The 24,496-nt window shown below is 41.9% G+C and overlaps 2 protein-coding genes across 3 annotated transcripts; both read right to left on the bottom strand.

Moving 5' to 3' along the window:
- Nucleotides 1-145: 145 nt before the first annotated feature.
- hycc1 (hyccin PI4KA lipid kinase complex subunit 1) lies at nt 146-20,939 on the bottom strand. Of its 2 annotated transcripts, XM_056399456.1 has the most exons (12): nt 20,776-20,939; nt 13,021-13,102; nt 11,302-11,403; nt 10,811-10,990; nt 9,879-9,959; nt 9,676-9,791; nt 8,799-8,894; nt 7,852-7,968; nt 7,560-7,647; nt 5,507-5,669; nt 3,865-4,208; nt 2,313-2,451 (listed from the first exon to the last, which is right to left on the bottom strand). In XM_056399456.1, the coding sequence occupies exons 2-11, from the start codon at nt 13,069-13,071 to the stop codon at nt 3,910-3,912; spliced, it is 1,293 nt and encodes a 430-aa protein (XP_056255431.1). In that variant the 5' UTR covers nt 13,072-13,102; nt 20,776-20,939; the 3' UTR covers nt 2,313-2,451; nt 3,865-3,909. The 2 variants fall into 2 exon arrangements, with proteins under 2 accessions (XP_056255430.1, XP_056255431.1); XM_056399455.1 differs by lacking the exon at nt 3,865-4,208 and having other exon boundaries at nt 146-2,451.
- A 354-nt stretch (nt 20,940-21,293) lies between these two features.
- si:ch73-345f18.3 (uncharacterized) lies at nt 21,294-24,309 on the bottom strand. Its single transcript, XM_056398817.1, has 4 exons — nt 24,132-24,309; nt 23,541-23,619; nt 23,179-23,397; nt 21,294-23,047 (listed from the first exon to the last, which is right to left on the bottom strand). Exons 1-4 carry the CDS (start codon nt 24,183-24,185, stop codon nt 22,650-22,652), a joined length of 750 nt encoding a protein of 249 aa, XP_056254792.1. The 5' UTR covers nt 24,186-24,309; the 3' UTR covers nt 21,294-22,649.
- Nucleotides 24,310-24,496: the final 187 nt, after the last annotated feature.

Here is a 24,496-nt window from a genome sequence, read left to right as displayed (position 1 = left end):
TGTCAGGGTAAAAATGAATATGCTTACAAGGTCTACATATGTAAAAAATCTTATATATATCTTACATAAGTGCCTGAAATTCATGTTTTGAGGTGTTTGGTGATGCTCCCTGGCAGACACAGAAAAATATAACCGAGCACACAAGTGAAATATAGAAACACTTTATTCCCAGAAGTTGTAGCAGTTGAGTTATCTTCAGACAAATAAAAGGCCAATATAAATCAACTTTAGTACAACAGTATGATGTACAACAAGAGCTTACCCATTCACATTCTGTAAACCCACATACAGAAACACGATGATTGTTATTGTCCCATCAAGCCATGGACACTCGACAGCTCTAGTACACGGACAACAGAATACACTTTTGCTTGAGGGTGGGGCAGCATGAACACTTGATTTAGGACACCGAATGTAGCAGATGGGTGGAGATTTATTTATTTTAAATTTTATTTTTTTGGTACAAGAATATCAGCATGTCTTGTGACATGATGATGTGTTGAACAACAAGGAGGGGCACAGGAAACACATCACCAAAGTACTACAAACAGCTGGAATGGTGGGTGGATCTGAAGGGGAGGGGGGGGATGCCTTGTTGCCCCAAATGCTGTCCCACTGCAGAACGCACAGGAATAGGTTCATTTACACTTTCAGTTAACAAAACTTTACTCAGAGGTATTGTACTATTTTATATTCCTGCATGTAGGTTGACAGCAAGTCCATGTGGTTTTATTAGAATTTTTGGATTGTGGCTAGGTGCAAGAGACATGGAAATCTGTACAGAGCAACAAAGCATCTATCTCTCCCCCTCTCTCACAGGAAAACACCACAGTTGAGAGTCAAATCTCTCTTGTTCATCATAAGAAAATACCAAAGTTGAAAACACAGCTCACTTGTCCTTCAAGTGCAAAATTCAATACTTAAATCACACATACCCATTGTCCCCAAAATCAAAATCATCCTTGTCATTTGTGAGAAGCTGGATTTTTATTTTTGCCATCAAATACACAGCAATTCAGGAAGGTGCTAGAGGAGCGAGCGGGAAGGACACAAATATTGCTTCTCCATCATGATTACAATACTGTGCAAATGTAAACATAAAGAACTGATTCTTATCACACTGGCTTGATTATTTTGTGGTCGTTTTTCCTGATGTTTTATGGGAAGAATGTGGACTTTCTTTTAAGAAGCATAGCTGTAACTGATGACAAAAAAAGAAGTGTGTACAGAGGGAGTTTAGGTGATCTTCCCAAAAGATGGAAAACACTGAATAGGAGAAATTTGTATTGCTATGGGAAGGGATGTATTATTTTTTAAAAAGTAGTAGAAACACTTGTTTCAGCTAGGAGAATCATACCTTGTTCATTGTATCAATCAGCAGCCTTTATTCTAAAAACAATTGTACATACACATATACAGTACACACACTCAAGCATGCTCACACATACTCAACATCTGCCCTCTGACAAACCTGGGCAAGGTCAGGATGGATGTATGGGCAAGCCATGCAGGGCAACAAATGCCAATGAAAATACTTTCCAAATACTTTTCCACACAGTTTTTAGTAATGAGAGTTTTAAGTGCACCCATTTTACAACAGGCTGCTCTGCAAGGGAGTGCAGTTTTGTCCTGGCACGACTTCACGGCAACAGTGCACGACTAAAAATCAGTGAAGCTGGAAGTGGTATTCCTGACATCCTGCCTCCATCAGGCCCAGAGGAGTCGACGGTGATGGTGCTCTGGATATCTGAATGGAGCAGGACCGCAGGCTGGTTTACACCACACAGAATCAAAGACGTTAAAATGGAGTTACAGAGGAAACAGTGGGAGTGTTTGTTCATGTCTTTGTGGTTCTTTTGCAGTTGGCATGGCTTGGAGTTCCAGGTCACAGGTACAGGGTCCAAGGCGAGGGTTCAGGTAATCAGGAGTCACAGAGGGTTCAAAGGTCAGAGCCAAGGTGCACGCTGATGCTGGGAGACCGCTGCGTGTGGTTTGGCGTGGGACTCAAGTACCCCAGCCCTTCCTCCTGCAGGCTGCATGAGTAGCGACCAGCCTCGGAGGCATTGTGGTTGCTGGAGGGAGGGGCGTTGCCGCTGGCCACCTGCTCGAAGGAGCGGGAGAAGACAGCGCTGGCGGTGCGCGTCAGGCTGGTGAGAGCTCCTGCCTTGGGCACTGATTGGCTGGAGGTGAGCGTCAGTCGCTTGACAGACAGCTCTGTGTTTTCACTGGCAGCCCGGCCTGTTGTTAGCGGGCCCGCCTCCTTGTCCTTGCTGGTGCGCCCGCCGAGCCGACACTTCTTCATGGCCTTGGCCCCCAGGTTCAACGTGGTGACGCTGTTGCTGATAGTGATGGTGGGTGGGGTCATGTCAGGCCCCACCCCGCCTGGCCACACCCCTTCATCCACCTCCGAAATATCCATCAGCTCATCCGGGGAACCCAGATCCACTGCGTCTGTGAGACAGACAGACGGACGGATGGAGACAAAAACAAGCAATGAAATGAAAAACAGAAGTTAGTAAAAATACAACCATCTCATCTGTCATCCAGCCCACCTGATCCATTCAAATTATTATTATTTATTTATTTATTTTAATTATTAAGAATACATGGTTTAAAAAGGATATATTCTGTATTCTTTGCATGAAAGTTTGGCTGGATGACAGAGGAGCTCTTTCACTGTCCAGCAGGTGGCGCCTTCACACTTTAACCTCAGCAAGATCTTGCCACTGTAACTTCCAGTACAGCACACATGTTAGGATAACCAGCAGCACCTGTGAGACAATAATCAGTGGCAGAGGAATGCATGTTTTGTTCCCAAAGGCAGGAGTGGACAGTGTCTAAGAGCATAAGCCTAGGAAAGATCACAAAGGGAAGGTAAAGGAAGGCAAACAAAGGCACAGATAAGTACACCTTAAATACATTTCTCTTTACTAACTCTGAAGACACGCACACGCATTAACAGCTTTTCTGCTTTCTTCAAGGCATGTATCCACACCCATCCGAGTAGCCAACCACACACAAATACACACTTCTGATTTGATCTATCACTGTAACAGAACACCAGTAAACAGCTGGTAAACAGACTGATATGCAGGTTCTTTTATCATCACCATTTTTATGGTCAGATTCAGCCTGTTCAGAACAACATTGGGAGATGCCCGATTCAAGTCCATATGTAACATTGTGACAAGCTTCTGCTTCAGATAATTCAAAGACCTGCATATCTTTCCTCAGCTCCTAGCTACCGGTCAGAAGGAAGTAATCTGTCTCCAGGTGCAACCCAGGAGTAACGTGTCGAGGCGTACCGAGCTGTGCTGTAAGAGACACAAAGCTTACTGATCCCTCCAGTAAAAACCCAGGAGTTAGATCTCTAAACAACATTGGAAGAGTAGCTACTGCTAATAGAGATATCTGGTCTTTCTGATTCAAGGTCATTAGGCCTTTCTGTTACCAGTGCTGTCATAAACCTATTTTTATACCTATACCTGTTTATGGTCTTTGTTTAACTGATGTTCTGCTTTAAATAGGAGCCACTTAATTTTGCTCAACATAAACACATCACATCATTTTTTATTATGTGATTAAGCCAAGCACATTTCATTATTATGCATTTTTATTAGGATATTGATCTGCTATCCAGTTAGATCGTAAATAATGAATTTGATTTTAAGGAATCTCAGCAGGAGGTCTTCATGAGGAAGCTTTAGCCACAAAGGAGAGAGTAAATGAATGAATGACATCAGGATAGACAGATGAGAGGAATAGTGCAATTAGGCGAAGAGAGGGTGGTGGAGCCCAGTGCAAAAAGGTAAAAGGGGAAGTCATCATGCAGCTTTTCAGAGCACGCCCCCCACAAACGGTTACCTAGGTTACCCCGGGAGAGGGGCAGGGGGAAGGAGGGGCAGGACCTTAGTACTGGCTCCTCCCTGTGGAGGCCGACCCAGAACCCTCATTCTCCACCATTCGCCTCACAGACTTCTGCCTCCTGACCTCCTGACCCCGTGTGCCGGAGTCATGACCTCGGGGGTCCAGGCTGACCTCAGAGGTGGTGCCCAACATGTCGCCATCGGGCTGGGTGCGACCGTCAGAGCGTGGCCTTAGGGAGTCTCCGTTGGGCATTCGCTCGCCGCTCACGCCTGTCACACTGATCTCGGGGATAGCCACGCCCCCCAGCGCAGCCTCACTGTCTACACTCACCTCCTGGGACTCTGGTGGTGTGGGAGCATGTGGGGGGTAATGGGACAATACACAGACATATATATATGTACACACACACACACACACACACACACACACACACACACACACACACACACACACGACAAGACAAACACACATCATGCACACGTACGTGACAAACAAAAAGACGGCCATGTGCACAGGCACACATGACCACAGTAACACAGGACACACAGAGGTAATCAATGTAATGGCAGAAAAATAAAAAGACAAAAATCATATTGATCAGAACATAACACATGGTCAAAATACATGCTATATGGAGATGAATATGACCACAGTATTTGAATGGAATCACATTTCATACAGGTCACCGCTGACCGTGACACATGAATTAATATTTAATAGTGTTTTCCTACATCATCTGCTCATAACAAAAGCTCTATGCATAAACAAGCAGCTCTGATAAGAGCATCAATGAGCAGGATCCATGAGATGAAAAAGGGTAATTAGGCTTGAGATGGAACCCACTCATTAAACTAGCTGAAGGCTGTAATTTACCTGCCTCATCTGTACTCTAGGAAAAGAGAGCGGCTCTCTTATTCCTAAACCACATACAGACTGTCTTTTATTGTGTGTTTCTTAGAGTCAGTGATGGCGAAATTTCCTTTGTTCTATGGTTATCTAAATATTATATATTTTCTTTGGCACAGATAAGAAACTACATAAAACACAACATATTAAAAGTGTATACTGCACACTGCAACTCATCGATATAATACTATGAATACACTACCTGCTCCCTGGTTTCCTGTCTTCTCCTATCTGTCAAATTAGGCTCATGTGCTGCGCTGTCTCTCTCTTTGTCTGGCTGCATCTCTCTGCATCTCTCTGAGCACTCTCAAACTGTGAATGTTCACCTGACTCTGTATTGCCATCAAGTTGGATAAATCCTAACAGATCAGAAAGGAAATCATGGTTTTGAATGAAGAGATTCTAAGAAGATGGACAGCACTGGCTAGCAAGCTGAGGAAATGCGATCTATGGGCTTGGGAGCTGAAAGATGACAACACTTGTATACAGTGACTGTAGGACAGTGAAATGATATGGTGAAATGAGTTGATCTAAACCTCATGCTCTCTCCTTTTGGCATGGATTTGTTCTTCAAACAAACTTTTAGTTTTTTTATTACCTCACAAAAATGTGATTGCAAAATGATTACAGAAACATGTGAAATGTGTGTGTGAGAGCTCATATGTTCCAGCGACTTGACATCTGATAGATATGTCCCTACATCTCGCTTTTTTTCCCTGCGTATGCGTCTCACCGTGTCTCTTCCAGCGGTGTCCCCTGATAGAGAGGGAGGTGACAGCATTTCGGGAGATCCTGGAGGAGGTGGGTGTGATCTCCACCTGGATACTTCGTGCACCCTCCTTGTTGTTACTCTTCAGTGCTGCGCCGTGCAGTGACGACTTGATGGCATTACCCACCTGAGGGCAATGGGAAGCAGAACAAAAATGTTAATTACAACATTTTGGAGAACAACAGCCCTCCACCAGTGAGAAGCTGAACTAGCCCACTCAAAGGTTAGCAACCAGCCCAAATTATTTCATTCTTTGTTGCTTGCAAACACAAACTCAAATGAAATTACTATGTATTTTTATTAGGTTCACAACGAGACATTGTCACAATTCCAACACACTCTTCTGTATCGATTCAGGTCATTTGAAGAATAGTAGCCACTCTACAAGTTGTGACATTATATTTAAATTTTTTTATTTTTCAAAACTGAAGAAAAAGAATAAGGAAGAATCAGTTTTAGATAGGGTTGAACGATATGCAAAAAATATTTTGGAAGATATTGCAATCATAATAGGAGTCACGATTTCAGTTGGAATGGTAATTTTTACATTTCATTTTCACTGTCAGGAGTATAAAAATGATGATGATGTGATTTTTGTTGGGGCTTATACCAAAGACGCATTTTCCCTTACATCTGGAGAATATGATTTGCAGTCCGGGGCATCTGTGTAGCACCACAATGCTTATTTTTGGTGTGTTGTGACACAGTTTATCTTTATCAAAAAAAATGAAAAAAATGCACCTCCTGCAATTTGAATATTGCACTCGGCCATATTGCAATTTTGATTTTCGATTCATTGTGGAGCTCTAGTTTTAGATATATGACATAACCTTAGACAAACACAGAAGAAAGGCTGTTTTATGCAGTTGACTGCTCATTACCAAAACTCTTGCTTACAAAGTGTCTTTTTATAGTTTTGCCTGCTGGGCATTTGCATCAGTGAAAACATAGTAGTACTGTGTAGCAAGTAAAACTACAGAAAAATAGCATCTCTGTTGCAAAAAAGCGCAAAAATAGATCCAAGTGTAGAAGCACTGGCGCAGTTCACAGTGTCTGTAAAATTAGCATTACTGATACCTCTAAGTCAGAATGAAGTTCAGATCATGTGACTGAACCAATGACACCTGATCAATAATCCCATTTCTACCAGATTTATGCCGAGGGATCAAACTAAAAGCTTAGCACAAACTGACTGAGTTACACAGACTAGTGAAATAAGATAAAACAAACGAGGCTTTGTACTTAACTCTATATAACACTATTTCACAAGTCCTGATATAATAACCTCTGCTCTCACTGGAAATTCTCAAGCAGCACTTGCGCTAATGATCATGTAACAGCTGAGTAGGTAACATGAGGTAGACAGCATCATAATCACCACACAACATGTCTTTTGTCTGTGTGCCTGCAACACATTGGTCTCATGAGGGAGACGTCACCAAGTTATGCTAAGCTAGCAGCCACCTGGTGCATTCCACTGCAGCAAGCAAACGCGCAAACACGCACTGGACGTATTTGATATGTGAACCCTTCCACAGTTGAGTGTGTGTGTTGATGGCATTTATCCACAAAGCTGTTTCTTTATTTTAAAAATATTTTTTAAACTCAACACCATTCTTAATATTGTGTGTTTTGATTGTTGTAGAAGAGTACACCTTGACTTGTGTAGTAATACTGTGACCTCAGGTTCAATCCCCTACTCCCTGGACCTCAAGGATTAAAGCTTAACGGAGCAGAGAGGAAAGCATGTAAATAATCTAGTGGGATTACACTCTGCTTGCAGTCTCTGACACACACACACACAGACCAACACAATACAGCATAGTGTGCCGTGTATGAATCAAAACCGCAAGCCAGCATGTGCGTCTAATCACATGCTCTCTCAGACACTCAGAGAGAGAGAGAGAGACACACACACACACACACACACACACACACACACACACACACACACACACACACACAGACACAGAGTAGAGGGAGATGTGATAGTAGCAGAAAATATCATTGTACCCACCAGTAGAGCCTCAGGGAACAGCTCTAGCTGGGCTCGATACAGAACGTCATCCAGTGCTTTCGATCCCAGTTCAACTTCCCCATTACACCTTCACACAGGCACATACACAATGGTAGATATTGGTTGAGACAGCAGATTAATCCTTTTTGAGACTCAAAATGAAGAGTGTGTTAGAAAAGTTGTGGCATTACAGAGACTTGTAGAAATGTAAGACATGACAAATGAAAAGTTGAAACAGTGAGGCTGTGCTGCGTTGGTCTGGCTGTGTGTGCAGCCATGTGTGAACACTCACAAGGCGTAGTGTATGCCCGTGATGAGCTGAACCAGGAACTCTGACGTGACTGTCAGCCGCGTGCTAATGCCTTTGTAGCGTCGCATCTGTTGTCGTGGGTAACCGCATATACACACCCTGGAGGACAATCAATAAAAACCCAACAGGGAAGTTTGTATCAGTGAAGTAGGGAAACTTCAAGCTGGGAAACGACTCCACTGAGCAGCTTGGCGGCACTTCCATTAAGGCAATTTACTTCTCTGTGGCAAGCAGATATAAAACTCAACAATTAACAATTAATGGCTGATTATAAACATGCATGCACGCACGCACATACTGCATACAATGAATTCTATATAATGATTTATTCATGATCTACTACCAATAACACTTAAAAGTATTGAATAACATCGGAGCATAAACAGTAGATGGTTAATTATTTTCAAATGGTCTCATACAAGTTGCAACAAAGAGGAATCAACTAAAACTGAGGTGGCACCTGTTGAAGCTGCAGGAGTTGCTAAATACACTGTACACAGCTGATACACAGCAAACTGTCGAGGGGAAATCAAAACTGATGACTTCTCTTTCGCTCTGTGCTTATCAGCCCAATGCTCAGCTGCAGTTGGCAGAATACCAAAATCACTGGGTTGAGCTTGGATGTGTGTACATCACAGCTCTTTGCCAAATAGCGGTATCTTGGCTCTCGCTGGCAGCAAAGTCTATAAGAGGATCAGATAAGCAAGAGCTTGCAAAACTCTGTGTGTGTGTGTGTGTGTTTGTAAGAAGTGTACTTAAAAATATCAGCAATGAAGAAAGTGACAAAAAGGTCACAAAGTATGAAGTGTGTGTGTGTGTGTGTGTGTGTGCGTATTAATTCCTCAAGGCCTCATAACAAGGTGACCCATGGGTTGCTACTGTAGGTTGAGATATGGTGCGATGTCTGTGCATTTGTGTTTGTGTTTTACCTGGAGCTGAGTTGGCAGAGGGACTGGAGGGAGGTGGAGGTCATGTAGCTGAGAGCAGCATTGTAGCACAGCAGCAGGAAGGTCAGCACCTCAAATCTCAACAACATAAACACACACTTAAAATAGCATGTCTCTCATCCAACCACATCACAACATGACAAACCAAAGCCTATAACATTATACAGCAGACTTTTACAGACACAATTATGCTTCCATCCACAGTGTCGATACAAACAGTCCAAAAAAGGAGACTGAGACATTATCTCTGCATGATCTTAAAAAAGCAGCCAGACTTGTTTTGTCACATAAAAATTCTTCAAGCTAAAAATAAAACATTCGTCACCTATTTTTAATTATCTAGCCAGTCAGTCTGAAATGGTGTAAGAAAATAGGACTGAAAAAAAAGTTGAGGGCGTTTAACCTTCGACCTTCAGAGTCTGGCTGCAGTACAGCCTCATTACAGTAATTTAAGAAACCCTAACAGACATCTAAAAACTTCAAATGCAACAATACAAAGACAGCTGCCGCAGGCCACCACTGAAGCAAACACACCATGCATAAAATAATTGGCAGCAGCTAAACTCACCATCACCACAGTCTGAGGATAAGACGTTCAAAAGTTCATAAATACGTCAATAGTCAATAACCTTTTTCTTTTAACACATCAGGCAAGTAAACTTGTCAGTGCTTCTTTGTCAGATTGCGCATCCTCTTTCGTGTGTGTTTCTATTTTGGTGGCTGGCTGGCATTTGCTGCCAATTCTAAGCAGGCAGACTGACAGCCTGCCCATTTTAAAACGAGCACAATCTCCTCCCTGCTGACAAATCCCCGCCCGGCCTGGAGACTTTAAACAAGTGCGCCCATCGAGCCTTTCTACCTGTTCTGTGCTGTGAAGGTCTCTCTCTGCAGGTGTGGCCCGCTGTACACCACCCTGCTCAGCCCGTGATTGGCTAGAGCCCCTTCTGTGAGGGCCAGGGAGCCGATGGTTGAAGGCTGGAGGTGAGAGGATGACATTTTTACATTGAACATTTCTACAAAAGCAAATTAAAAGATCTGTGTGCACTTGTGTGTGTTTCTCACCTCATGGTACACTGATGGTTTGGAGAGGGAAGGGACGGTAAAAGATAACACTTTACTTTGTCCATCTTTATCAACAATTTCCTGTGAAAGAAAAAGACAGGAAGACAAAGAAAAAATGTTTCTGTAGGCAAGAAAAAACAAAAGCTTTTTTTTCCTGTGTGTGCCATAAACCTCTGAAGAGTGTTTGCTTATCTCTTCAAGCACACTCATCTGTTATGCGTGGGCATCTGTGTGTGGACCTCAGGGTCTGCGTTTCCCCACTCATTCTGCTGGTGTGTGTGTGTGTGTGTGTTTGTGCATACATTGTGTGAAAATGCACGCACAATCTCCAGGGTTTTGGTGTCCCCTGTGGACATGTTAATGTCAAAAAGATTAATGGGAGGCAGCAGTGTGTTGAGTGACAGCTGACCTATTCTGCTATTCAGAGAGGAAGATAGGGGACACTGCACTTTGCTGATAAATAGATCATCCACAGCCACAATGGATGAAAACAGAACTCAACACACTTTAATAATTACTAGCGCTGGCAACTCTCTGTGGGAAGTTTAATGGCATTTGCAAGAAGCAACCCATCCATATTGTATATGTGCATTGAAATTCTGTCCCTCCCCAAGCATAGCTGTATAGCAAGGCAGAGAGGGCATCAAGATGTCGTTTAAAACAAATAACACAGATCCCAGTTTAGTTGTGTTAAGTCCCCAGTCTCTGAAACTGCATGATTACACCCACTTGGATCAAGGACTTTTTTCTTTGTGTTTTTCCTTATTTTGCACTCATCACACTGGAAGAGTTTTATTGTTATTAACAGCAGCTCTCTTTTACTGATAATAAATAAAAAAGGATCAGCTGTTACATAAGAATGTGGTATTGAAAATCTAACGCACACGCATGCAGGCACATACACACACAATCACCTTCATCCTCCCACCTACCAGGTTGTAAATGCCCAGCAGCAGGGCCTCGATGCAGCCGGAGGTGTGGGGGTCTCTGGCTGCGCTGACAGACAGGAGGCTCCACAGGAGCTCTGGCAGGAACTGTAGCGTGAAACGCTGCAGCTGCGGCTCACCGCTCCGGTAAAATTCAAACAACTGGTGACACACTGGCTCCAGCAACTGGGGAGAACAGATAACCCAAAAAATCATGCACACACAGGCAACAACTGCAACTGTATCAAATTTTGTATTTGGCAATTATGGTTCCTCAATAATGTAAGGATGGGATTCACAATGCGTTTGACAGTCAGACAGATCAATAAACCAAAAGGACAGTAAGACAAAAACAACATAAGATAATCAGGAGTGTGTATAATTATGTGTATAAAACAGTCATGGGCCTGGAAACATGACAAAATACTAAAAGTGTTGTTCAAAAGTGTTGTGTGGTCGGCTTACATGAACAAATGTATTACAGTGTGTGTACATACGTCGCTGTAGTTCTCTCGGATGACCTTGTAGAGCGCTGGGACCAGAGCACCTTTGTCTTTCAGTGAGGCGGCATAGTTGGATACAGCACTGTCAGGGAGGGTCTGAAAAACACACAAACAGTTGAAGTTTGATACAGTACTGACCTAAGGCCAACCAGTACTCTAAGAATAACACAGCATGGTCATTTGAGAGGGGACTATGGAATAGCCAAATATTTGCCTAAATGTGATCTGTTCAAGCTTGGCACTTATGAAGTCCAGGATACACAGATATAATTTTAAGGCAATAAATCTGCCTAATATTACATCAACGAGAGTAAGCAGTGTAACAATACATCAAAGAGACAGAATGATAACGTCTAAAGTAAAGATGTCATTTTTTCCCTTACAGAATACCAATCCAATACCAATGAGAAAACAACTTAATAGCGTACTACTAAACCTGTATGAATGTGATACTATTGATGTCATTGTTGTAAGGCATGGCTCAGCTTAAGCCCTTTGTAAAACATACTGAGCAAATACATGAATGCCATAAAATCTCTCTTTTTACAGTGGAAACCGCTTGTGGTGATCACAGTTACAGTGATCAAATGCTTATATGGATCAAAAGCTTGGGACAGAATCATTCTTATACAAATGCTGTTTTAAACATTTGCTTATAGAATCAAGTAATCTGCTTACAGTGTTGATTTTGCGTCTTTTCATACTTGACAACATATGTAAAAAGAATTTAAACTGTTGTAGCCTACTACTGCAAACTGTCATATGCTGAGGTTCTCAGACTTATTTCTCCGGCTGTCACGCGTCTCATCTCACTGTGCGTGTGTGTGTTTGTGTGTGTGTGTGTGTGTGTATGTGTGTGTTTGTGTGTGGCACTCACTGATGCAATGATTGGCTAAGTAGCATCACGTGACCACTGCCTTAAAGGCTAGAAAAGCTGCACAAGTTAAAACAGAAACAGTCCATGAAAATGTAATAATTTTCAATCATTTATAGGCATTAGGTCCGGATAGGACAGCAACTGGGTCTGGACCCAGACTTCGGTCCACACATTAATGACCTCAGCCAACGCTGAGCCATTTACCAGAAATCAATTCTTCTTCGCTGCTCTCCAACAGTAGCTGCGAGTGGCTGCACAGCACAACTTCCTGCGTAGGCTACTGTATCAGAGCGGCGAAGAAATGATTTCTGGGGAAACTGCTGTTTTATTTGGGTGTGAAACTATAAAGTTTATCAATACATTACATGGTATTGGGTCGGTGCATAGACTTGCATACTCGCCCATTCGATCCAGTATTTTAGGCAGCATCGAAGGCATTTCCGATACTGGTATCAATATTGGAACAACTCTAGACTAAAGAAGCCGCTAGTCACATTGATCTGGTTGCATTTAGAGGTCAACTTCACTGAGAGTGGATGACAGATGGGTCATCATATGTTCACACAGGAAAATCTCATCTGCTCTTTCATTACACCTCACCAAGCCCGGGCTTTGGTAGCAGTCAAGTATCATTGAGTGCTCATGTTTGAGTAGGAGCGTGCGATTTTCTGGGAATAAAGCACTTCAGAGACTGTTTGTTTACATGTGTGGAGGACATTCTGCCAAAATGCAGCAGCAGAGATTGTACTGCACACTGATCGTGGGTGCGTGCTTTTTAACAATGTTTTTTTGCACCCATGCACATAAACACATACACACATACAGTAAAGCGGTACCTTAAATTCTGACAGCCATTCCTCCACCACTCCTTGGTCCATAGCCAACATGTTCCCTCATCTGCAGTGGAGTCACCTCTACCTAAGAGAGAAAAACATACTGTATAAACACACAGTCGTCATAATTATTGACACATAACAAATATATAGAGCAATTTCTCTCTCTGTCTCTCTCTCTCTCACACACCACACACACACGAAAAAGCAATTACAGCTTGAACAAGGCTCTTTTCATGTTTGCTAGCCTTCTATTGTTTTGTATCCTGATAAAAATCTTCTATTAGAAGTGGCAAACAATGCCATGGCAGTGGTGCACAGTGAATGTACACGCTCCAGGCGTCAATACTCCACAAAGAAGCACAAGTCTCTCCTTCCCCCTTCTCTCCTCCCGTTTCCCTCTCATTCCTCTCTAGACACACACCTCTGCAGCAAGTACCTAACCTATTCTCAACTCAGGCTGGCATATCGAAAATCACCCACACAGAGAATCCTGGCTGGCTTCACTGTCGAAGCACTGATGAGAAAAAAAAAAAAAAAAAAAACTGTGGCACAGCAAGATTTAGATGCTTGTTGAACAGGCTGTACAGTTCAGACGTCTTTAAATGGAGACAGACAGAAAAACAGGCTCTTAACTGCTTTAGCTTACATTTACTCATGGTGAAATGAATTCTCTGCTTCCTCCATCCCTGCTTGTTATTTTGGTTGTCCCATCCGATCATCCCAGCACTTATATTGTCTGCATCCTGGCTCCTGTCTTTCCCTTATCTAGACACTCCACTTGTATGCATGTAGCCTCTTTTCCAGTGAACCTCCAATGTTACCCTATCTTCTTGTCTCTTATGAATAATCAATCATGTAACCAAGAAACAATGCACATACCCAATCAATTAATCATCCCTTGTGATGAAATGAACAACTAATAGATTTAGTTGTTTATGAAGCAACAAGACTTAGTCTACAGCCCCACTAGCTGCTCTGAGAGGTTGTTAAATGCTTATTGTGAAGAAAACCACACTGTCCTCACCAATATCTGCTGGTGGCGCTAGATGGAAAGTCAGGGGATCACCAGTCATTACGATTTATCCTCAGGGGACTATAAATATCTCTACAAATCTTCATAGCTATCCAAACAATAGTTGTATTATTTTTAGTTGTTGTTATTTCAGTTTGGTCCAAAGTGGTCAACTGCCCGTTCATCGGACAGAACATTGCCATTCCTAGACTGACTAGAGTCGCTAAAAATATTCTCTGGTTCCAGCTTCTCAAATGTAACAATTTTAAGGTTTTTTATCTTGTTTCATGTCATTTTACACCTTATGTTTGGACATTAAGACTTTACAAGCAAATTGTAGATGTCACCTTGGGCTCTGGGAAATTGTTATGGCCTTCTTTCACTTTGGTATTCTATAGAATAAATAAATAATAAATTAATAAACAATCTACAGATTGAATGATAATTAAAATAACCTGTAGTTTCAGTCTAAGTCTTCCCACGTACTGACATCACCTAAACAAACTCTGCATTGTGACTGACACCATGGACGGCTAAGACAATGCAGCAGACTGACCAGAGACCTATAGTATGCTTTCTGAGGAGGAGGAGGACGACACCGTCTCTTTGCATGTCTGATTAATTATCTGTTTTCGACTAGCCTTCTGCTTTCACTGCGGAGTATGCCATGTCTGTGCTCTGTCGTGTCTGCATTCTGAAACTGCAAGTACAAGACTGAATTGGCAGTTGAATGCAGAAAAAGAGTCCATGTTTGGTATGTCTGGTAACAGAAGTTGAGAAATAAAATAAAAAAAGAGAAAGAGGAAGAAGTCCTTCTATGTGCACACAACATGTGCTTAGATTTGGGCTGAAGATAGCTTAATTTCACCTTTCAAAACTCTTCCACTTCCAGCATGTCACTTGGTGGAACACGTGTACACACACACACACACACACACACACACACACACACACACACACACACACACACACACACACACACACACACACACACACACACACACACACCTTAAAAAGTATTAGATTTTCAGCTGATGAACAGGCTGCCTGTGAAAGAAAATATTTCAAACATGTTCTGGAAGTGAACTCAAACAAATACCCTCTAACCCGATGGCATGCAAACTGTATATACTCAAGATTTACTCTATTTATGTATGCATAATGTATGTATATGTTTCTGGTTGTTTTTTGTCTTCCCTGTCCCTGCTTAGCCTCTTCTGTCCCTCTGCTCATCCTCCCACACAACATCATTTTCTCTCCCCATCTTCCCTGCCTCCTAATCTGTCTTTTCACACATCCAAATGCTTTTATTATATTTTGTATGATTCTGGTGCTTGGTCTCTCCATGGTAGCCAGGTGTCTATTTATGGACTGTACCAATGACAGAAATGACAAGGGGGGGAGGGGAGCCAGTGACTCATGAAATGGGGAAGGATTATAAAGCAGAATAGCTTCCATTTAGAGAAATTAGTCCTTTGTGGAGGTCATGCTGGTGAAGAAAACAAGGAGGACAGCATTGTCTAAAGCCAGCATGTGCGTTTTAATGGCATGCTCACTGAATACATAAAAATAAAATAAAGGCTGTGATTAGAATGTGGATGAGTCAGTCTTGTAAGAGGATGGGTTCTCCTCCTACAGAGTCACTTTCAACCCATCCACTCTGTCCACACTGGCATCTGGGGTAAGACATCTGTATCATCTGCATCATCTGTATCCAGAAAAAGATACCTGAAGACCAAAATCAGCAGCCGCCTGCCACGCCACCTACTCATGTGATATATTTGCCTTCTACCTCAGCAGCAAGCAAGAAAGAAATTGCAGTGACACAAAAGCAGCAGAAACGGTTGGACACTTGGGTACAAAGTTAGTGTAAATTATTTGTATTATTAAAATCATTTTGGTAGATACACGTAGAGGGTGCAAAAATATTAAGATTCAAAATACAGCATTTAAGATTTGTACACAATAAAAAAAGGTAAATAAGTCAACATTTCATGCTGTCATTGACTGGACAGGAGCGTCAGTCATGGTGGTCTATTCTATCTCTTGCCTTCACCATGTACCATTAAGTTATTTTCACCAGTTATGTATGTGTTGAACAAAATGAAAATCTTTTTCTACTAATCTAATTAGCAAGATAATATCATACTGTGTAGGCTTGTAGCTATCGATTATTTACATCACATTATTTACTGTGGAGTTTTTGACCACTAGTAACCCTATAGAGCAGTAGGTCCCTGTTTGCTTTTGTTGTAGACAGGCACAAGGAAGCACTTGCATGCACATTTGGGTGACGCAATACACATCTCTGCCAATGGTTTCACACTGTCCCACTGATCTACAGGTGGTGGCAACACGCTGTGGTAACAGAGCAATGCGCCAAAAACGGCAGTGATGAAGACTGCCAGCAAACAAACATGGTTGTAAACAATGTAGGTTTCAAAATGTTAAAAAAAAAAAAAAAAGTTTTGTGTCAAAATGTGTTATGAGGAAGGAAATGCTTTCATCACATTTGTCAGACCTTGAGGGTTCACACAATGCGTTTTGGTGAGTAACACTGAATGTAAACACAACTTTTGTGTGTTGTTTTTATCTGCAGTTTAGAAGAAAGAAGAAAATATCATACCAAAATACTTGCTGATAAATTTCCTGTTGAATGAAATGCTTTTTGTGAGATGATGTTAGCTAAGATGAACACACATAATTCCCATAATTGGAGCTACTTGTCCATGAAAATGGAGATGATTCAATCTGAAACAGCATTCCAAGAGAAAGTGGAACAAAAAGCACATAATGCTCTGTCTTGAGAATTTCTAGGCTCTGTTGACACACTGCAGACAGACAAAAGCAAATAGTGGAGGAAATAGAAAACTAATTCTCCTGGGAGTGTAATTATGTTATTTGTTAGCCATCTCTATGTCACTACAGACTCACAGATCATGACAGAAATCGATACAAGCCAGAGCTTGTGCTGGTGAGCTTCTTCTGTGCAGCTCAACCACATTGACCAACACAAACACACACACGGATAAACCAGTTTTAAGGATAAGTGGCTGAGCAGGCTTGACAGGCACAAGTAACAACCCAGGGAAGTGATGAAGAAGTGCATGACAAATGTAGGAGAGGGAGAGGCAGAGAGAGCAGGAGGATGAATAGAGCAGAGATCAATGGCTAAATGAATAGAGGCCGAGATAAATGGACGTGTACAGAGGTGAGGGATAAAAGGAATGTATGACAACCCAAGGGATGGATAACTCAAGAAGAGAGAGACCATAGAGTCGATAAATAAGGAGAGTTCATTATGTTTCTACCTGCCCTGCCCCTGGCAACCTCCCAGTCTCAGAGAAACACACAATAAACACTCCCCTCTCTGATCTTAACAAGAAATAGGTCTAACCAATGTGTTTCGGTAACCTGCCTGTGGCACCCTGGGTTGTTCACCAATGCAAAGCTCTGATGGAACTAACAACTTGATGGAATGACGCAACATAAGATGTGTCATACATTGCACAAGTGTGTGTCTCTGTGTGTGTGTGTGTGTGTGTGTGTGTGTGTGTGTGTGTGTGTGTGTGCGCCCAAGTGTGTTTATTCAATGTCTCATTTGACAAAACTTGTTCCTGTGAGCTAGCTAAAGTTGACAGTTCGTTCCTTATGAATTTACACCCACGCCTCTGCTTTAAATTCTCTCCCTCACACACACACACACACACACACACACACACACACACACACCGGGCAGTCTAAATGAGCTTCTGAAGACTTCTTCCAACACAAACAGGTCTCATTTGAGTTTACATTCCTAATCCTTGCTGTAAGTGTGCTTGCATGTCCTGACAGAGTTACCACAAAACACCTGAGGCAAACACACAATACAACACCAATGTCTTAACATGGATTATTACAAAAACTACAGGCAACCGGCACTATCAACACTCAGAGTGTCCTCCGGTGCTCCATGGTGAAATGAGAACATACCTGTCGGGGAAATCTGGTAGAGAGAGAATTGAAGCTAGCCCAAGTGAGAATGAATCAGGGGGACACCCACAAACGCATGCATCCCTCCCTGCTGATTACCTCATTTCCTATTACACACATGCTTTGGAGCCTTCTCTTTTTTCAGGAAGTGAGTGGGCCAATAACAATGAAGGTCTGAATGGAGGGAAGAAAGAAAGCAGAGAGATAGATGAAGTGGGTGGTTTTGAGAGCAACAGAGCTGCCCCAGCTGCTTTTTCCTGTGATACAGGGTGCAAGCCACACAAACTACTGGTTAGGCTGATTACTAATCCCTCAAGGAATGAAAGCTATACGGAGACGGGGAGTTGTGAAATAGATCACATAAGCCGAGCTGAAATGAACCTAAACTAGCTCATGTTTCCACAGCTGACTCAACTTTTCTAGACACACCCAAACCACTAATAACTGTTAAACCATGCTGACCAATGTCAGAATCAGGAACTATAGAAACTTGCCTTCACCCTGAATCTCCAACCTAGGGCCAGTCAACAAGCTCAACCTGTGACTACACACACTCATTTCAGCTTGAATAGAGGCAAAAGCCGTTAGGGAACTATTTTGAGGAGCTGTGGGGTGTCCACGGTGGAGTCTGGTTATATAATTGTGGTCATAAAGGGCAGAGCCTCTAACATGCCCAGAGCTCACAGCTTCACCAGCCCTGCTAAAAGCCATTTACACTGCTGGTCCATTCCTAAGACTTTAGCATTTTGTTTGACATCTCTCTTCAGTTTACATCAAATCTTTTTCACGCTGTCTGTTGCCATCTTCTTTATTTGGACTAGCTTGGCCTGTGGTTAACCCTGTTGCATCATTGCCTCCCACCTTGCTCTCCCCTCAGGTCTTCTTCAATAAGCAGGTTGCTTATAGCTTTTGGGGGGGGGGGGGGGGGGTTCTGCTTTTCTTCTGCTTTCTTTCTCTTTTACACACAAACAGGAGGGCTGCCTGGAGCTAAGCAGACATGACAGAGTCTGGTTTGTGTGTGTGGTTTTTGCTGCTGAGGGAGACAGATAGAGAGATCTGACAGGGAGGAATCCTCTTATAGCAGCCTACGCTCTCTTCTCTGTTGCCTCTAAGCCAGTGATGCATCTTCGTCCCTCCTCTCACCAATCCAACTCCCTTATCTTCCTGCAGCAAATGAGCTTGAAGAGACCAATGATTAATATCACTAATTTTTCAATTTTAACATTCTCTCTTCCCCTTTTCTCTCTCTATCACAGCAAGCAACTTTTGTTGTCACGGTTAAATAGCTTTCTCATAATTTATCAATATTCAGCCTTAGAATTTCACATTCAAATACCACTTTTGGAGCAAATAATTAGCTTGCTGTCTTTTTTTTCATAGAAGTAAAAGTATGCTACATCTACTGGTATCTAAGTCTACAAGAATATACTTTGGCTTTGAAGTTAACATCTGTATTTCACCTGTACTCTGCTTGCATATGCAGGTGAAAAATTAGAGAGGCAGGGATTGAAACAGTTTTCACTGCTCAAATTGCTCATGAAACTGTAGGCATGGGCGACTCCAGCTATGATGCTGGATGACAGCAGAGGCAGTGTGATCTTCCTGCTCCATGACCTGCCGGGCTTCCCCGTCAAAAAGCATTAAGAGGTCTGAGACACTAGCAGCCACAGACGCCGCACATTAACAAGCCTGCGCATACTTTTTACGCGTGCACTCACACACATCCACACCCGAATGACACCACTTTAACAGTACAGGATCACTCACACAACAAACACATCTATTGCTAAGGGGAAAACCTCCCTTATGACAAAGGCAAGCATGGATATGTAAAGCAAACGACAACCAATGAATCAAGCCACAAGTAAGAGCTTATTTAAACAACAACTAGCACACCACCAGGAGCGCAGCCTTTGTGAAGGACACAGAGTGTAAAACAAATGTTTTTCAAGTTCTGACAGCATGTGCAGTAGTGAGGGAGTTCATGTCATACAGCAGGGCTGCCATGGGGCTCTGCGGCAAAGCTTCACACTGTCCCCCTCATACAGGAAACCCCTCAAATAGCTGAGTGGCACGGAGGAAAGCTGCATCACATGATAGCATTTACAAAAATCCTAACAACGCATTATCTAAAATACCAGTCTGCAGTGACTGCCAAACTGACTGACACACACATGCACAGAGGAATATCACCTGAGGATCTTTACAAGTATCTTACCAAAGTCCTCACAGACAACACAGATATATATATATATACACACACTCTCTCACACACACACACACACACACACACCAGTTAAAGTCGAGTACAAAGTCTTTAGATTAGTCTTCTACAGCAGCAAAATGGTTGCTATGAAAACATCGTTAACTTAACGTGTTGGACAGCCTTTTCATCTCGACTGATGTTTTACGTTATGGTATCTAGCTCATTTAACTAATTACTATACCTGTCCTTGAGCACTGCTAATCAGCTAGTTTACCACCCTGACAACTGGTAACACAGTTTCCAGTTAAACAACGTGAAATTCTGTCTGAATGCACTGGTAGCTCAATGACAAACATTAGCTTTCCCTGCCATCCTGGTTATTTCCAATGTATTTGTTAACCAGTATCAGCCAGAGGCTGTAAATTTATCCTCTGCCGTCACACTCTCTGTCTCGGCTTGCTGAATGACTTCGAGCTGTCACTACGGTTGCTTACATATTAGCTAGTTAGCTAGCGCGGCTAAGGCGCGACACCAAGTAAACTGGGGAAGTAAGTTTACTTACTGGCATGCTATCTGTCAATATCCTGGTATCGCTGTCCTCTGTGCTTCCGACAAGACGCGTAAAGAGCTATTAGTTCTCTACTCTATAAATCTCCTCAATAATTCAACAACATCGGCTCCTTCCATCTTCATTACTTTCTCCACTCAGACTACCTTAGACGAGGGGGACACGGTTTGCCCGGAGTAACTGAACGCCTGAGCCAATGAGGGAGCGGCATGTAATCTAACTGCCGCACCCCCCAACTGCAGTAACCAATCAAATTAGAGTCTAGGCTGCATGTTAATAATTTCCACGATCACGGTAGGTTGTCGCTGTCAGTCATTGCTCTTTGATAGCAGAGTGATCTACCATAAATACTGACAATGAATCATATAAATAAGTTATTTATTTATTTATTTATTCATTCATTCATTCATTCATTCATTCATTCATTCATTGAATATTATAGCATCGTAAGAATATACTTCAGCATATGAATTACAGTTTAATGATGTTTAGTCTTGTAATTTACCCTTGATTCGTTTGATTAAAAATACAACATATTCACATTTTAATCATGAAAGTAGTTAAATATAAATTTTAATTTTAATAATTCTATCACACTAACACTGAATCAGTCAAAATCATCAAAGACATATAGTTAGGGTGTCTGTATTAAATATGTAAAAAATAATTTCATTTACTTGTTATATTTACAGAACCTTTTCATTATGAGACTAATTGAATGCTCTCTGGTTTTATCCAACACATCCTGCACACTTAATGCCAAATTAATCTGTAAAGCTTAAGGCCAAAGCAGTACTCTCTCAGATAAATAATGCATGACCACTTGACAATGACCTCTGGAACAATGGATTTTCCAAAATTAATTATCAAGATGGCATATGACCATGTGTTTGTTTGCTTTCACATCAACAGACGCTGGGAAGCTTCAGTTTTTAATCAGTTAATAAATGCAATGGGACTTTTGTGGATAATAAGCAGCAAATCTGCTCCATCTGAATGTTACAATAGCAAAAGGACACAAACAGTACAACAAACCTCAAGTTGAGTTCCCATTGCCGCTGTAAGAGACTGTATCCTGTCTTGTCCTGTATGGCTCAATAGAAGAAATGTCCAGTGCAGTACACAACCTGACTACAATTTTCCCACAAGGCAAAGCTTTGCTAAAAGTGTCTAATCAGGTACAAAATTCTAAAAAAAAAATAGTGATGCATTCATTATGTGGATACCTGATTCAGGAATTCTAGGATTTAGTCAATCTTTATCCATGAAATACAATTTCTGAGACAGACTACATTTAAAGAATATGAATCAAAGACCAGCTGTTACAATAGTAAAGTAGGTCTGCAATGCCCCCTGATGTTAGTTGGTGAAACTGCACATCTAAAAGAAAAATTTAATTATTCACACAAACAAATTTTATAGTAGGAGTGTGAGTGCAAATCTCTGCTATATTCCTGATCATTTTAATACAATATTTAAAAGGCAGGTATGATCGTAAATCTTCATGTCCTTGTAACAAACATTAAACAAGACACTGCAAAGGCCTGCAAAGCACAGTGTGCAGTTGGTATCTTTACATACATGAGTGGCATTCTGTGTGTACGTGTCGTATTATCTGTTCTGTCACATTCCAAACATTCCTGATGTTGTTGGAGGTTATGAATACAGATTACTGATTCTGATATGTGGCAGCCTTGTGCATGTTCACAAAGTGACTTTTACTAGGTTTGCAACTGACAAGTTTATCAAAAAAAAAAAGAGTTGACAAAAGTGTTTTCTCTATAAGTATCAAAGAATGTGTAAAAACTGTAAAGATACACAAAACTTAAAATGTAATTTGTGGATTCAAAGAAAGCATTCAAAATAAACTATGAGTAAGACCTTGCGATCTGTGAAGCCTCAGTGAGGACTTCTGCAGCTTGTTGTCTGTATCCCACTGCCAACTCCTTCGCCCTCTTCACTTCCCTCATGTTCTCCTCCAGGTTTGTCTTCAGTCTTCCGTGCTCCTGGTAAGATGGTGCTACCTGCCTAACTTGTTCAGCCATGTGATCCCTGCTATGGAGCAGCCAGTTGAGCAGTTCTTTAAGTGTAGTACCCCTTGACATGGTGGCTCTGGCGCTCTCAGAAGTGCCCCTCAGTTCCTCCTGAGCCAACTTGAGACTTGGAGGCAGTGGTTCCTCCTCACCTTTTCCCTCTAACCCCACAGGAACCACACTGAGGGAGAAGTCATAGCCCTTCATCTTAAGACAGACACTGTGCGTGGCTTCTGGAAGTAGAGAGAGACTGAGATAAACACAGGGAACAGCAACAGCATGATAACCTGCCATCACATTGCCTGTACTGACAGGTACTGTGGGAACTTTACTCAGGAATTTGAGCTCTTAGTCTGTCACTCACGATGCTCCTCTCTGATCTTGCGCACGCATTCAGCAAAAGCCAAGGTATCACCATGGACACAGCCGCAGCTCTGTCGCAGGCTCCTGATGTGTCGGGCCATGGCGTTAAAGTGCTCCTGCTGTTCATTGAAGGTCTCGGCCATGTCAGAAAACCTCTGATCCAACTCGGGCACACCTACTCGCTTAATCACCACCTTGCCAATCCGCCTCACGGCCTTTGCTTCAGTACAGATAAAAAAAAAAAAAAAAAAAATCACATACGCAGACACACAAAAAAGAGCAAGTGTAGCACTGATTCATCCACTGTTTCATGCATTGGAGTATAGGTTTGACAGACAGATATAAACAGTTAGAGAGATGTACCACTGCATGCTGGTTGGATCTGCCTGGCTGATGCACTTTCATTCAGCTCAGATGCTGTGGGCTGCAGGAGAGGCTGCCTCTGAAATAGCAGAATCGTTTCTTTAAATATAATTTTTATTTCATTTTTTATTTTTTTTACTGACAAACATAAAGCACTAAATATTCACTTGTGTTCATGTGAAACCATAATTAGTACTTTGTCATAAACTGAGCATGCTGAAATATTTATTTCAGTGTCTCATGTTGTACATACTGCATTTATGTTGTATCTCTGCACTTTGTTTGTGACAGAACTATAACGTTATGGTGATTTAGGGGATTTATTTTTTATTCTTTTTATAATTATCATAATAATCATTATTATTATTCATAATGATTTGTTTCTATGACATCATTATAGCATGATTCAGATACATTAAAGGTTTATAATGGGTGCAGTCCCTGCCATGCTTGCATTTAAGTAGGCTAGTAGTAATAGGTTAATCCAGTAATTTCACTCAAGCAAATCGGTAATGAACTCTAAACTCCAGGGAGGCTATTATATAATCCCATCAGCATTTATACAAAACTTAAAACAGTTCAATCACATACCTCGCTCTCGGAGTTTTCACTAGAGAAGCAGCAACAGCAGAGACAGCGATGCATTTTCTGCAGCTCTGGTGCCTGTCAGTTTGTTTTCAGGTCAGTTATTTCTGACAATAGGCTATGTATTTGTAGCCCCCATTCTGTATGACGTCAGCGTCATGCGATTTCTGAAAAGCTTTTCTTCCTGGTTATGTGGTGAAAGTTGCTGTGCAGGTATGAACACGGCAGACAGTTGCACCTGTAAGTTCGTGAGTTGCACCAGGTAAACAAACGGCTGCTGTCGCCATTAGCTGTATCCACGCCGTGTTAATGTATTTAAGTCTTAAATCTGCTATCCCATAGGATGCACCTAGTGAAGTGTTTCTGTGTGT

Source organism: Seriola aureovittata, chromosome 16 (assembly GCF_021018895.1).
Source record: "Seriola aureovittata isolate HTS-2021-v1 ecotype China chromosome 16, ASM2101889v1, whole genome shotgun sequence".
Lineage (NCBI taxonomy): Eukaryota > Metazoa > Chordata > Actinopteri > Carangiformes > Carangidae > Seriola > Seriola aureovittata.
Note: the sequence above shows the minus strand (reverse complement) of the source record. Positions and strands in the feature narration are given on the sequence as shown.

Excerpts from the sequence above, each read along its gene's own strand:
- hycc1 (XM_056399455.1), bottom strand. The coding sequence starts at position 13,071 with ATGTTGGCTATGGACCAAGGAGTGGTGGAGGAATGGCTGTCAGAATTT. Across the intron at positions 11,404-13,020 it reads AATGGCTGTCAGAATTTAAG|ACCCTCCCTGACAGTGCTGT; the intron begins GTACCGCTTTAC and ends TGTGTTTTTCAG. Across the intron at positions 8,895-9,675 it reads ACCTTCACAGCACAGAACAG|ATTTGAGGTGCTGACCTTCC; the intron begins GTAGAAAGGCTC and ends TATGTTGTTGAG.
- si:ch73-345f18.3 (XM_056398817.1), bottom strand. The coding sequence starts at position 24,185 with ATGCATCGCTGTCTCTGCTGTTGCTGCTTCTCTAGTGAAAACTCCGAG. Across the intron at positions 23,620-24,131 it reads GTGAAAACTCCGAGAGCGAG|AGGCAGCCTCTCCTGCAGCC; the intron begins GTATGTGATTGA and ends CTGCTATTTCAG. Across the intron at positions 23,398-23,540 it reads GATCCAACCAGCATGCAGTG|CAAAGGCCGTGAGGCGGATT; the intron begins GTACATCTCTCT and ends TCTGTACTGAAG.